This window comes from Bison bison, unplaced genomic scaffold (genome assembly GCF_000754665.1).
Source record: "Bison bison bison isolate TAMUID 2011002044 unplaced genomic scaffold, Bison_UMD1.0 scf7180017864383, whole genome shotgun sequence".
NCBI lineage: Eukaryota > Metazoa > Chordata > Mammalia > Artiodactyla > Bovidae > Bison > Bison bison.
The window spans coordinates 1,072,061-1,084,146 of NW_011494955.1; the positions used below are offsets into that span (position 1 = coordinate 1,072,061).

General features: G+C 43.6%; 1 protein-coding gene across 1 annotated transcript; it reads left to right on the plus strand.

Annotated features, from left to right (window-relative positions):
• Positions 1-3,609: 3,609 nt before the first annotated feature.
• Positions 3,610-4,554, plus strand: LOC105001655 (vomeronasal type-1 receptor 1-like). Its single transcript, XM_010858041.1, has one exon. The coding sequence runs from the start codon at positions 3,610-3,612 to the stop codon at positions 4,552-4,554; it is 945 nt and encodes a 314-aa protein (XP_010856343.1).
• Positions 4,555-12,086: the final 7,532 nt, after the last annotated feature.

Genomic DNA, 12,086 nt, shown 5'->3' on the forward strand with positions numbered 1-12,086 from the left:
GTACATGCATAGTAATACTTTGTCCAGGCAACATTGTGAGGATATATTGCAACATTTTTACCTAAGACAGTAAAAATTTCTTATATGCAGATCTAGTATTTATTTTTTTCTCTGAGATTAAAGTTGTTAAAGTTGGAAATATAGCTCTAATGTCCTAATTAAATCTAATACCATATATTAAATAAGTAATTGCTCTAATATAATTCATGAACTTTTATCATACATAAATTTCTATATAGACTTACCATATGCTGCTATTGCTAAGTCACTTCAGTCATGTCGGACTCTGTGTGACCCCATAGACGGCAGCCCACCAGGCTCCCCTGTCCCTGGGATTCTCCAGGCAAGAGTACTGGAGTGGGGTGCCATTGCCTTCTCCGGACTTACCATATAAATAGCTGCAAACATAGACAACGTGCAAGCTCCTTGCTCTGTTCTGCTTTTTTCTATTGTCAGTGGCAATGTGTAATTATTACCATACTTTATGTAAGGCAAGTTCACTTTGCTAAACTAAATTTTTTTTTTACAAAATTTGTGTTGTTTTGATATTAGTGTTCAATTTTCATTGGAATTTGTATTCAGTAACATATTTCTTAGCGAGAACTGAATTATTCACACTGGGAAAATTTCCATCCAGGGCAACAGTTTTCTCTGCTGTTACTTAAAATGAATCCTATGGCTTAAATATAGATTTTGGTTTTCACTCACTGTTTTCTGCACGTTAGTTAATTTTAATATTGTTTTCCAAAATTTTACTTATTTATTTTCCTTATACATTTAAAGGAGACTCTTGCCACAAAAGAAAAAAAAATTGGCTATCTTGATTTATGGATATTCTGAATTGTATTACTATCATAATAACAATTCCTTGATTTCTCAAGTGTAAAACCATTTCAGTTCTTGATCATGGAAATGGAAATTCATATCATAGCTGTTATTCTGGACATAATGAAATGGCCATGCCAGGAAAGTGGTGACTCAATAACACCCTGTCCAGCATCGTGGATTTGTGTCTTCACCATTTGAAAATGTCCTCTTATCTCATTACCCAATACTGAAACATCGGTTCATCTGGAAGAAAGAATTGTCCTCATGGTGGGGAAGTCTCCATGGTGTTGTTGAATTAATTTTTCTATTTAATCTTGCATCACTGTATCTTTTCCCATGATGGACAATGTATTATGTGCATCTGCAGGTCTTATCCAAACCAGTCCACTTTATGTGTCAGTTCAACGATTTCCTACTGTGAAATACTGTCTATGCAGTTACTGTAGGAGAAATGCTTGATATTTACCCTTAATAAGTTTTCTGAACAATGAACTGTTTCCTTAAGCTCTTCTAGCATTAACTTTTGCAATTAATTTTATATCATTTAGAGATATTTAGTTTACCTGAGTCCACTTTTTAGAGTTACTACTGTATGAAAACTATGCAAAAGTAGCTTCTTTAGTGGAATTTGGTGACATCTGAGTTCTATTTCCCTCCATCCTGTGTATGACAAGCAGCTTCAGGATTGTCTTGGAAAGTTCCTGTCCTAAGGGTTAAGTAAGCTTGCTTTTCCCCCTCCCCTCAAGACATTGTGTTTACTTATACTGGGACATATATTGAGTCCATAAACTGGGTGTTAGAGTTAGGCATTGTTGTAGGGTTGTCCAAAATTTCCAGACTCTTTTGAATAGCAAGTGAAATGAAATACATGTCAGTTTAAAATCTAATACTGTATGTGTATTTCCTGTTGTTACCAAATGTCAATTTTAACTTTTATTCAAATTCGTTGGCTTTTTATTGGCATTTATTTTGTTGTTGTTCAGTCACTCAGTTGTGTCTGACTCTTTGTGGCCCCGTGGACTGCAGCACACCAGCTTCCTTGTCCTTCATCATTTCCTGGAGCTTGTTCAAACTCGTGTCCATCGGTTCAGTGATACCGCCCCACCATCTCCTTCTCTTTCACCCCTTTCTCCTCCTGCCTTCAATCTTTCCCAGCATCAGGGTCTTTTCCAATGACTTGGCTCTTCACATCAGGTGGCCAAAGTACTGGAGCTTCAGCCTCAACATCGGTCCCTCCAGTGAATATTTAGCATTGATTTCCTTTCAGATCATCTGGTTTGATCTCCTTGCAGCCCAAGGGAATCTCAAGATTCTTCTCCAACACCACAGTTTAAAAGCACCAATTCTTCAGTGCTCAGCCTTCTTTATGGTCCAACTTTCACATCCATAATGACTATGGGAAAAACCATAGCTTTGACTATAGGGACCTTTGTCGGCAAAGATTTTATCTCCCATAAATACTTGTTCCCATTGATACTAAGTATTTGATTCCGAGATATTCTGCCACTACATTATAGTGAAGTATAGAAGTAATATGTAATGTTTATTTGCAAGTAGTTTTACCTTCATACTATCTCCTTAAGGATATACAGTCAAACTTTTGTATTTTCAAGTCACTTGAGGTGTTACCCTTACACATAGAGACCACAATTCATTTTTTTAAATTTGTAAACTTAGTGTCTTTAAAACATCTACTTTGCTTTAATCGGAGAAGGCAATGGCACCCCACTCCAGTACTTTTGCCTGGAAAATCCCATGGATGGAGGAGCCTGGTGGGCTGCAATCCATGGGGTCGCTAGAGTCGGACATGACTTAACAACTTCACTTTCACTTTTCACTTTCCTGCACTGGAGAAGGAAATGGCAACCCACTCCAGTGTTCTTCCCTGGAGAATCCCAGGGATGGAGAAGCCTGGTGGGCTGCCGTCTATGGGGTCGCACAGAGTCGGACATGACTGAAGCGACGCAGCAACACTTTGCTTTAATATTGTTTTATAACTATGTGAAATATGCACACTTGTACAAACAAAACATTCTAACCAATTTTTTTTTTCCATCAACGTCTAGCTTTAGGATTTGCCTGGTGGTCCAGTGGTTATGATCCACCTGCCAATGTCGGGGACACAGGTACAATCTCTGGTCCAGGAAGATCCCAATGCTGTGGAGTAACTAAGCCCATACAACTACTGAATCCCACAACCTAAACCTGTTCTCCTCAAGAAGAGAAGACACTACAATGAGAAACCCCTGGGCCACAATTAAGACCCAGTGCAGCCAAAAATAAAAAAATTAAAAAAAAAAAAACTTCTGGTGAATGAGAAAAAAAGGTCTAGCTTTAAATTCTCCCCTACTCTATACAAATATATGTTCCTTGTCTGTATAGTCATTACTCCATACACTTGGGAATACTCAAGTACACTCTACACACAGTTTTGTACCCAGTTTTTCAATGCATCCGGGTCATAACTATAGATAAGAGGGGTAGAGAACCTTTTCACTCAAACATGTACAAAACTCCGTTGCTCATTCAGGGCCTAATGTATTCACCCATATCCTAGAAATAGACATTACACATTACCAAGTAGAACCAGGATCTTCAGGAGTAAAATCTCCACCCATAAACAGATATTTGATGCTCATCTAAACTGGGAAAGGATGTATCAGCCTTAGCATTGGAGAATACTGGGCATGGTGGTGGTGGGAATAGATTTGTTTTTTTTGTTGTTGTTGAGCTACTCATTTCTCAGGTTCCAACTAAAATAAGTGTCCCATAGATACCAATATGATGGCTTATTCAAAGTGGGAAATGGGAATTGTGTTAGTCATTCAGATGGGAGTGGGGTTCCTTGGGAACTCATTCCTCCTTTGTCTTTATAACTTCATTCTGCTCAGTGGATGCAAGGTGAGACCCACAGACTTGATTCTCAATCAACTCGTCTTAGCCAACTCCTTGGTGCTTTTGTCCAGAGGGATCCCTCATACAATGGCAACTTTTGGATCCAGAAATTTCCTGAACGAGGCTGGATGTAAATTTCTCTTCTATTTTCAAAGAGTGGTCAGAGGGATTTGCCTTAACATGACCTGCCTCCTCAGTGGCTTCCAAGCCATTAGGCTTTGTTCCCATTTCTCTAGGTGGCTGGAGCTCAGAATGAGATCATCAACATTTATTGGCCTCTCTGTCTTCCTTTCCTGGATCCTCCATCTTCTGGTAAATAGTTCTATTATTCTGTACATCACTAGTCCAACACGCAATGAAAGCTATAGTATAAAAGTAAATTATGGATACTGTTCCTCACTGGATGCAGCCAGAAATGTAAGGTTTGTATGTCCGGCCATATTCTTCACAATAGACTTTATATGTTTGAGTCTTCTAGTCTGGACTAGTGGCTCCATGGTGGTTTTCCTGCTCAGGCACAAGCAGCGAGTCCAACACATTCACGGCAACGGCCATTCTTCCAGAGCTTGTGCTGAGGTGAGAGCCACATCTACCATCTTGATCCTTGCGAGCTCCTTTTGCTCATTGTACTCACTGTCTGCTCTTTTGTCCATTTGGATGAGTCTAGTTGCTATTCCAGGCCAGTGGCTGGTAGACATCTCTATATTTTTGTCTATGTGTTTCCCAACAGTCAGCCCCTTTGTGCTTATTTGCAGTGATACTCGTGTTACTCATAATATATTTACTTCATCTTCTAGGCAAGGAAAACACTTTTTGCTAATTTGGCTGTAACCAGTTGACTCTATTCTCTACAGAAAATTCAATTTCTTTCCCTCATCTGTTTATATTTAGTATACTAAAATTTTTCAGACTGCGCTTCACAGTTTTTTCCCTGAATTTTATTTTGAAGCTTCTAGCACTAGAATTGGAAATTATGCTCGATACGTTTTCAATGTTTTTAAAATTACTCAGTATCGATTTGTGTTCCAGCATGTGGTCCATACTAGAAAATGTTCCACGTGCATATGAGAAGGTGTGATTTGTTGCTTTTGGATAAAATGCTCAATAAATATCAATGAAGTACACCTGGTCTAATGTGTCATTAAAAGTATATGTTTCCTTATTGATTTTCTGTCTGGATGATCTGCCCATTGATGAAAGAGGGGTGATAAACAACCCCCATTATTACTGCATTAATGTCAAGTTCTCCCTTTATGGCTGTTAGTATTTGCCTTATGTATTGAGGTGCTCCTATGTTGATTGCATCTATATTTACAATTGTTATATATTCTTAAATTGATCCCTTAGTAATTATGTAGTGCCCTCCTTGGTCTCTATACCAGTCTTTAATTTAAATTCTATTTTGTCTGATATCAATATTGCTACTCCAGCTTTTTTTTTTAGTTTTCATTTGTGTGGAATACTTTTTTCCATCCCATCACTTTCAGCCTATGTGTACATCCTTAGATCTAATGTGTGTCTCATAGACAGCATATATATGGGTCTTGTTTCTGTATCCATTCAACTAGTCTACGTGTTTTGGTTGGAACATTAAATCCACTTACATTTAATGTATTTATTGGTATGTCTGTTATTATTGCAACAATTTTCGGATTATTTATAAAAGAGTGTATTTTATGCAGATGGAACCAGTTAGGTCCTAAATGTTTATGTGTGTAAGAGGTCTAATATTGTTGGTGAATATTTATACACTCAAAACTAGCTGTGCTCGCTTCATAAACAGAAAAGTTCATGAAGAAGGGAGAAAAAGACGGCAGAGGAGTAGGTAGACATGGAGTACATCTCTCTCCATGGATACATGAGAAATACACCTTCAGACACAGATGTGCAGGCAGAACACCAGCTGAGAGCAGACAAGAGTACTTGACCAGTGGAAAAGACTATACAGAACCATGCAAAACTTGGTAGGACAAAAGTACTAGGCAGGGAAACAGAGGTGTTAGTAGGACTTGACCTGCCCTTGGCAGGTGGGGAACTGAGGCAGGGGTCTGATCCCCACAGCGGGGCAATTGTCTGAGTCAGAGGAGAAACATTTAAGGTTGAGAGTGAAACACCTAAATTTAAGGTTTAGGTGAGCACCTAAATGGAATGAGAATCAGACAGTCCTTGCCACAGCCATACATACACCAGGCAGGAACGCGGGTCTCCTGGAAGGGACAGAGATTGGGAGCTGAAGTTTAGGGATCGTGGAGCAATCCCAGAGTGAGGGCTGCTGCTGACTGTGGAAAGACAGGTCGAGGGGATGTGAGGGAAGAGATCGTGGTGGGAAATGCTTGGTGGGCTACCTGGAAACAAGGCGATACTGCTGAGTCATGCGTAGGCGGTGGAGCCATCACCATAGCCTCTCTCCACACACCAGCTTCAGCAGCTGAACAATGGAGAGGCTGTCCCATCAAACGTCTGACGCACTGAACTACAGAGTAGGACCCCACCCAGGGTGCCCCTTTAAGTGCCTAATGCACCGATTTACAGAGTAGGACCCCAGTCAGGGCATCCCCTCTATGTGCCTGACGCACCCAACAACAGAGAAGGACCCCAGGCAAGGAAGCCCTCTAAGTGCCTGAATGGGCAGAGTTATAGAGAAAGATTGGCCAAAGAGGCCTTCTGATCGCCAGCTACAAGAGGCTTGAAAAAAGACTCTGATAGGGCCATAACTCCTGCCACGGAGGCAGTCCGTGTCCCTGAACACTTGGCGCCACCAGAGTCCCCACAAGCCAAGCACTGCCACCACCTTCATGCTCAACTCTCACTGGGGCAGAGCTGCCACAGGCAGGAAAAAAAAAAAAAGCCTTGTATTTATGCACTTCAGTAGTGTCACGTGAGTGTATGTTCCTCGGTTCTTTGTCTCATCACAACAAAGATTTGGAGTGACGGACATTAAAGCCCCCTCAGCGTGTCACAGCTCTCAGGTCTTGGATAGACCATGATACAGCTCTCAGGTCTTGAAAGGACCATGTTATAGCTCTTAGACAAATCAGTGTTACAGCTCAGTGTTACAGTTCTATTTTATTTAGAAGATAGCAGGAAAATCCATCTCTGAGGCGTGAGGGCACGTGGATCCAAAGACGAGAAGAGAAGAGTGCCCCAGCGCGCGGGAGAGAGAGAGCTAGCTTTGGCTCCTCTTTTTATACGTTTTTCTCTCCCTGGGCCTGTCCTATGTAAATTGGGCCAGCCAGGAGTGTTGTTTGTTTTACCTGAGGTCCTCACTCCAGTCCTCGGACCTTCCTTTGTTCTATTTTCGCGGGCTTTTCCCTTCCTTGTCTTTTAGCCACCACCATTTTGGACTCCTTTTCCCTACTCTACCTACCTAACAAGAGTGTGCAACTCTTTGTGACCCCGTAGACTGGCCTGCCAGGCTTCTCTGTCAGAGAGGGGGGTTCTACAGGCAGGAATACTGGAGCATATTGGCCAATATTGGTTGACATATCCATCTAGAACACTGTATTTCCTGCGGCCCTAGCCGCCAACCTTCCTGAGTACCTGGTGCTGCCAGAAACACTGCCACCCTAGCAGCTGCACCACTTCCACACTTGGCCCTCACAGGGGCAAACCCAAGCCCTTCAGGGCAGCCTCAGAAGCTAAACCCCAGGGGATAACCCACATGCAGAGGGGAAAATAAAACCACAATTGAAACCCAGGGGCAGTGTGGCTACGGAAGAAGATTCAAAACCTTCTGACAAGCTGTACAAGCTGCGGATTAAATCCACACGATCAATTAGGCAGACTCTGTATCTATGACATATATAAAAGGACATTAAGAGCTCCCACAAAAGAAAACACAGTAGCTCTGATAGCTGTGGTCATTGGAGGCAAGAACACACAGGAGTAGGACCAGATTAGAATCTGAGCTGCCCCCACAGCAGGTCCAGAGATAACAGAGTGTTGGAGGGCATCCTAGGGAGGTAAGGTGGACTGTGATTCCCAGAACTGGAAATGACTCTGACAGCAGTGACTCAAGAAAAACATTTATTATTCTTATTTTTTGACTGGGTGATCTGCCCACTGATGAAAGTGAAGTGATAAACAACCCCCATTATTATTGTGTTAATGTCAATTTCTCCCTTAATAGCTGTTAGCGTTCACCTTATATATTGAGGTCCTCCAATGTTGGGTGCATCTATATTTACAATTGTTATATATTCTTGAATTGATCCCTTATCATTATGTAGTGCCTTCTTTTATCTCTATTTCAGTCTTTAACGTCTGTTTTGTCTGATGTGAACATTGCTACTCCAGCTTTCTTTTAATTTCCATTTGTGTGGAACACTTTTTTCCATCCCATCACTTTCAGTCTATATGCATCCCTAGATCTGATTTTTCTCTCGTAGACAGTATATATATGGGTCTTGTTTCCATTCTACACTGAATCCAGAAAGAATTAGAAGGTTTATATTCGTGGCCGTATTCTTCACAATAGACTTTACATGTTCAGGTCTCATGGTCTAGGCTAGTGGCTCCATGGTTGTTTTCCTGCACAATCACAAGCAGTGAGTCCAACACATTCACAGCAACTTCCAGAGCTTCTGCCACATCTACCATCTTTGTCCTTGTGAACTCCTTTTTCATCATTTACTCACTGTCTTCTCTTCTGTCCATTTGGATGAGTCTATTTGCTATTCCGGGCCAGTGGCTGGTAGATACCTCTATATTTTTGTCTTTATGTTTCCCAACAATCAGCCCCTTTGTACTTATTTGCAGCGATACTCATATCACTTGTAATATATTTGCTTCATCTTCTAGGCAAGGAAAACCCTTTTTGCTAATTTGACTGTGACCCCTTGACTCTATTCTCTATAGGATTTCAAATTATTTCCCCTTAACTATTAATATTTGGTTGACTAATATTTTTCAGATTCTTGATATGGAAGCAAATTCTATGTTGATAAGAACAACTAGGTCCTAAAATTCATATTCCAATAAAAGGCCTAATACTGTGGGCGAATATTTATACAATCAATCTAGCTGTTCTAACTTCATCAAAAAACAAAAAGTTCATGAAATTTGATATAGTGTAACAGTAAAATTGAACTTAGGAATTTGGACAAAAATCTCTCACTTAGCAGTTTTTTGGTGTGTGTGTATATACACTGGTAAATTATATATGACAAGCAATTTGCCACTTTAATTTTCAAATATATAATTCAGTGGCACTAAATACATCTACAATGTTTGGTATCTACTACCACTAAATTAAAAAAAATCAAACAAAATGTAAAATATGTTAATACTCATTCCCCTCTGTAGCCAACCCCTGGAAACCTCTAGTCTACTTTCAGTCTGTACAATTTGGCTATTCTAGTTATTTCTTATAAGTAAATTTGTATACTATCTTTTTATGTCTGGTTTTAATCATGTATTACATTTTGAAGGTTCATCATGTTGTGGCATGTATCAGAACTTCATTCCTTTTTATAACTGGATAATACTACACAGTATGAATGAACCACATTTTTAAACGCCATTCATATGTTAATGTACATTTAAGCTGTTTCTGCCTTTTCCCTATCTCGAATAACGCTGCTATGAACATTGCTGCCCACAGATGTGTTTGAGTCTCTGCTTTCAATTCTTCGGGTGTATACCTAGGAGTGGAATTGCTGAACCCAGTGGCATTTCTGTGTTGTTTATGGGGAGCTGCGGAACTGGTTTTCATATTATTAAACTCGTTCTCACATTGCATCATTTTATATTCCCATCAGCAATGGGCAGTTGTTCCAATTTCTCCACAGCCTCATCAATACTTATTTCCCCTCTTTCCCTGGTAGATGTAGACTGGTATCGCAAGGTTTTAATTGGAATTTCCCTAGTGAACAGTGACGTTGACATATTAAGTAATTAAATCCTGTTTTTCATGGTCCTTTTCCTCCCTATTTCCCCCTCTCTTCTGACCTCTCATCAGTGTACAAACGTGGACTGATATATACTTTCCTAACAGGAAAACTCTCTTCTGTCCATTACCTCCTCAAAGTGTTATCTATTTCCTGAGGCTCCCTGGCTCCTCTTCCCCACTGCCCATCCCAATCAGGTTAAATTCCTTCTTTCACAATCTCCCTTCCACTCCCCAAAGTCAGGGAGAGCCATCTTTCTTCCTGGAATAAACTGCATATTGCATACAGCAAAATCCATCTCCAACAGGATATGGGTACATCCCATTAGGAACAGAGGTAGTATATAATGTGACTTGAGCCTGTCATTTTGGGATTTTCTGCCCCGCTTTCAGCTCAGAAAACAATGTCCTTAACTCCAGTAAGTCTCTTTGAAGGCGCTTCTACTTCAAACCACATTTCTTCCAGGCTTTAAATTATTTGCAAGTTTCATGCTATACTCTGAATTTCCAAGTAGTCAGAGCTCAGGGCAGAGGATGGTTGCATTCCTGTATGGGCCTGACAGAAAATGGGATGCCAGCAAGGAAGATGTCTCAGAAATCTGCATGGGGCCACCAGGGTGTCTGGAATAAAACTAAACTGTGCCTGGTCAGGGTGAGACTTCAAAAGGAGGCAGAAATTATTGCTTTTAGGGCTGAGAACTGACTGGAGGATGATCTGGCAATATTAGACCCACCAGAGTGGGGACACCTCCCTGAACACCTTAGGTGTGGTCGGTGGAGACCCCAGAGAGGCTTCACTAAGGAGTAACAGGGTGGCATACAGATATATATATGGACAGTAAAGAATCCGTCGGCAATGCAGGAGACCTAGGTTCGACCCCTGGTTTGGGAAGATTTCCTTGAGGAAGGCATGGCAACCCACTCCAGTATTCTTGCCTGGAGAAGCCCACGGACAGAGGAGCCTGGTGGGCTACACTTCATGGGGTCGCAGAGTCGGACACGACTGAGCGACTAAGCACAGCACCCTAAGTCACACAACACTGCTGAAGCAGGTGGAGGGGTCAGGAGGAAATGAGAGCAGCCCTGGCTCCCTGCATTTAGGTTTTGACGGTGTCCTACTGCCCCACAAGGGTTTCCCTACTCCCTGAATTCTCTTCAGGTACTTTATTTTCTCGTTAAATAACGGGAGGAATTATACTTTAACAGAATCCTCTATTGAACCGTATTGCTTTTCCAGACACCCCGACTTTGGGAAAATGTGCAGGTGAGGGAGATGAGGACCACGGGCCGCCCACCCCGTCCACGGCTGGCCTCCCTCAGAAGGCCCCGGGCCCAGGCGCAGGCTGGTCTAGGGCCCTCCCAGCGCTCTACGCCGGGGGTAGGTTCTGGCCCAGGCTGTTCCTGCTATCGTTCCAAGGGAATCTAGTTAGTTCTTTTCTCCGGAAACAGACGCACTTGAAGGTAGGGAAGCCACTTGTGATCTGAGGTTGCATCCTGAAGAGGGCACCGTCGCCTAGACACAGTGGCGGCGGGAGGAGAGACAGGCTGGAACTTCAGACCCCATGGTGCCCACTGCCCGTGGGCTGACAGTAACTAAGGTAGAGAGCAGCGGGGCGCAGGAGCCCAACGAGACCCCCGGGGGGAATGGGCACTTTCCTCCCTGGCCCGAGTCTGCGTTCCTTTTCACCCAAGGGCTGAATTCCGACTTCCAAGAGCAGCTGCCAGGGGGCGCCCGCGGAGCCCCGCTAGCTGCCTTGGAGGCGTTCCGAGTGAGAGAGCGCAGAGCGGCTGGGACGCCCCGAGGGCCTCCAGGCACCGCAGAGGCTCCTCGGTTCTTCACGCTCTTCCTGGGAAGGTTCAGCCTGGAGCCCCCAGAAGGTTTCCCCCGGCCCCTCTGGGCTTCAGGCACGGGCTCTCCTGTGACGAAGGTCCGCACCCCTCCCCGCCCCTCTCAGAGGTCAAGCCCAGACCCCGGCCGCCGGCGACCAGTCCACGCGGCTCTCCGAGGACCGAGTCCACCCCCGCCCCCCGAAGCCCCTGGCAGTCTCAACTTTTCGCCTATGAAGCCAAATCCCGATCCTTTCCAGGATAGCCCCCAGGTGGCGCAGCCAAACCCGCCGCCAACCCTGATCCTGTCAGATCACGAGCCTGTTTTGCCGTCAGGGGTCGGAGAAGGGTGGGAACGCCTCCCACTCCGGGGAGAGACTCAGGACTCTTCACAAAAGATGCAGATGGGGTCTCCCCTCAACCCCCGCTCCCGGGGAGACCTCCCACGTAGCTCAGACCACCCGGCTCCGCGTAGGGGGTCCAGATGTGAGGTCGAAGCGTCGCCAGCCCCTCACCCGGACAGTTCCCGGGAGAGCCTCCGTTCAGGCCCACAGGGAGACCGCCACCCCTCCGGGACTCCGCGGTCTCGGGGTGGGCGCCAGCTTCCGTTGCTGGTGGCGCCGTGGGAACTAGGTTACCCACAATGCCG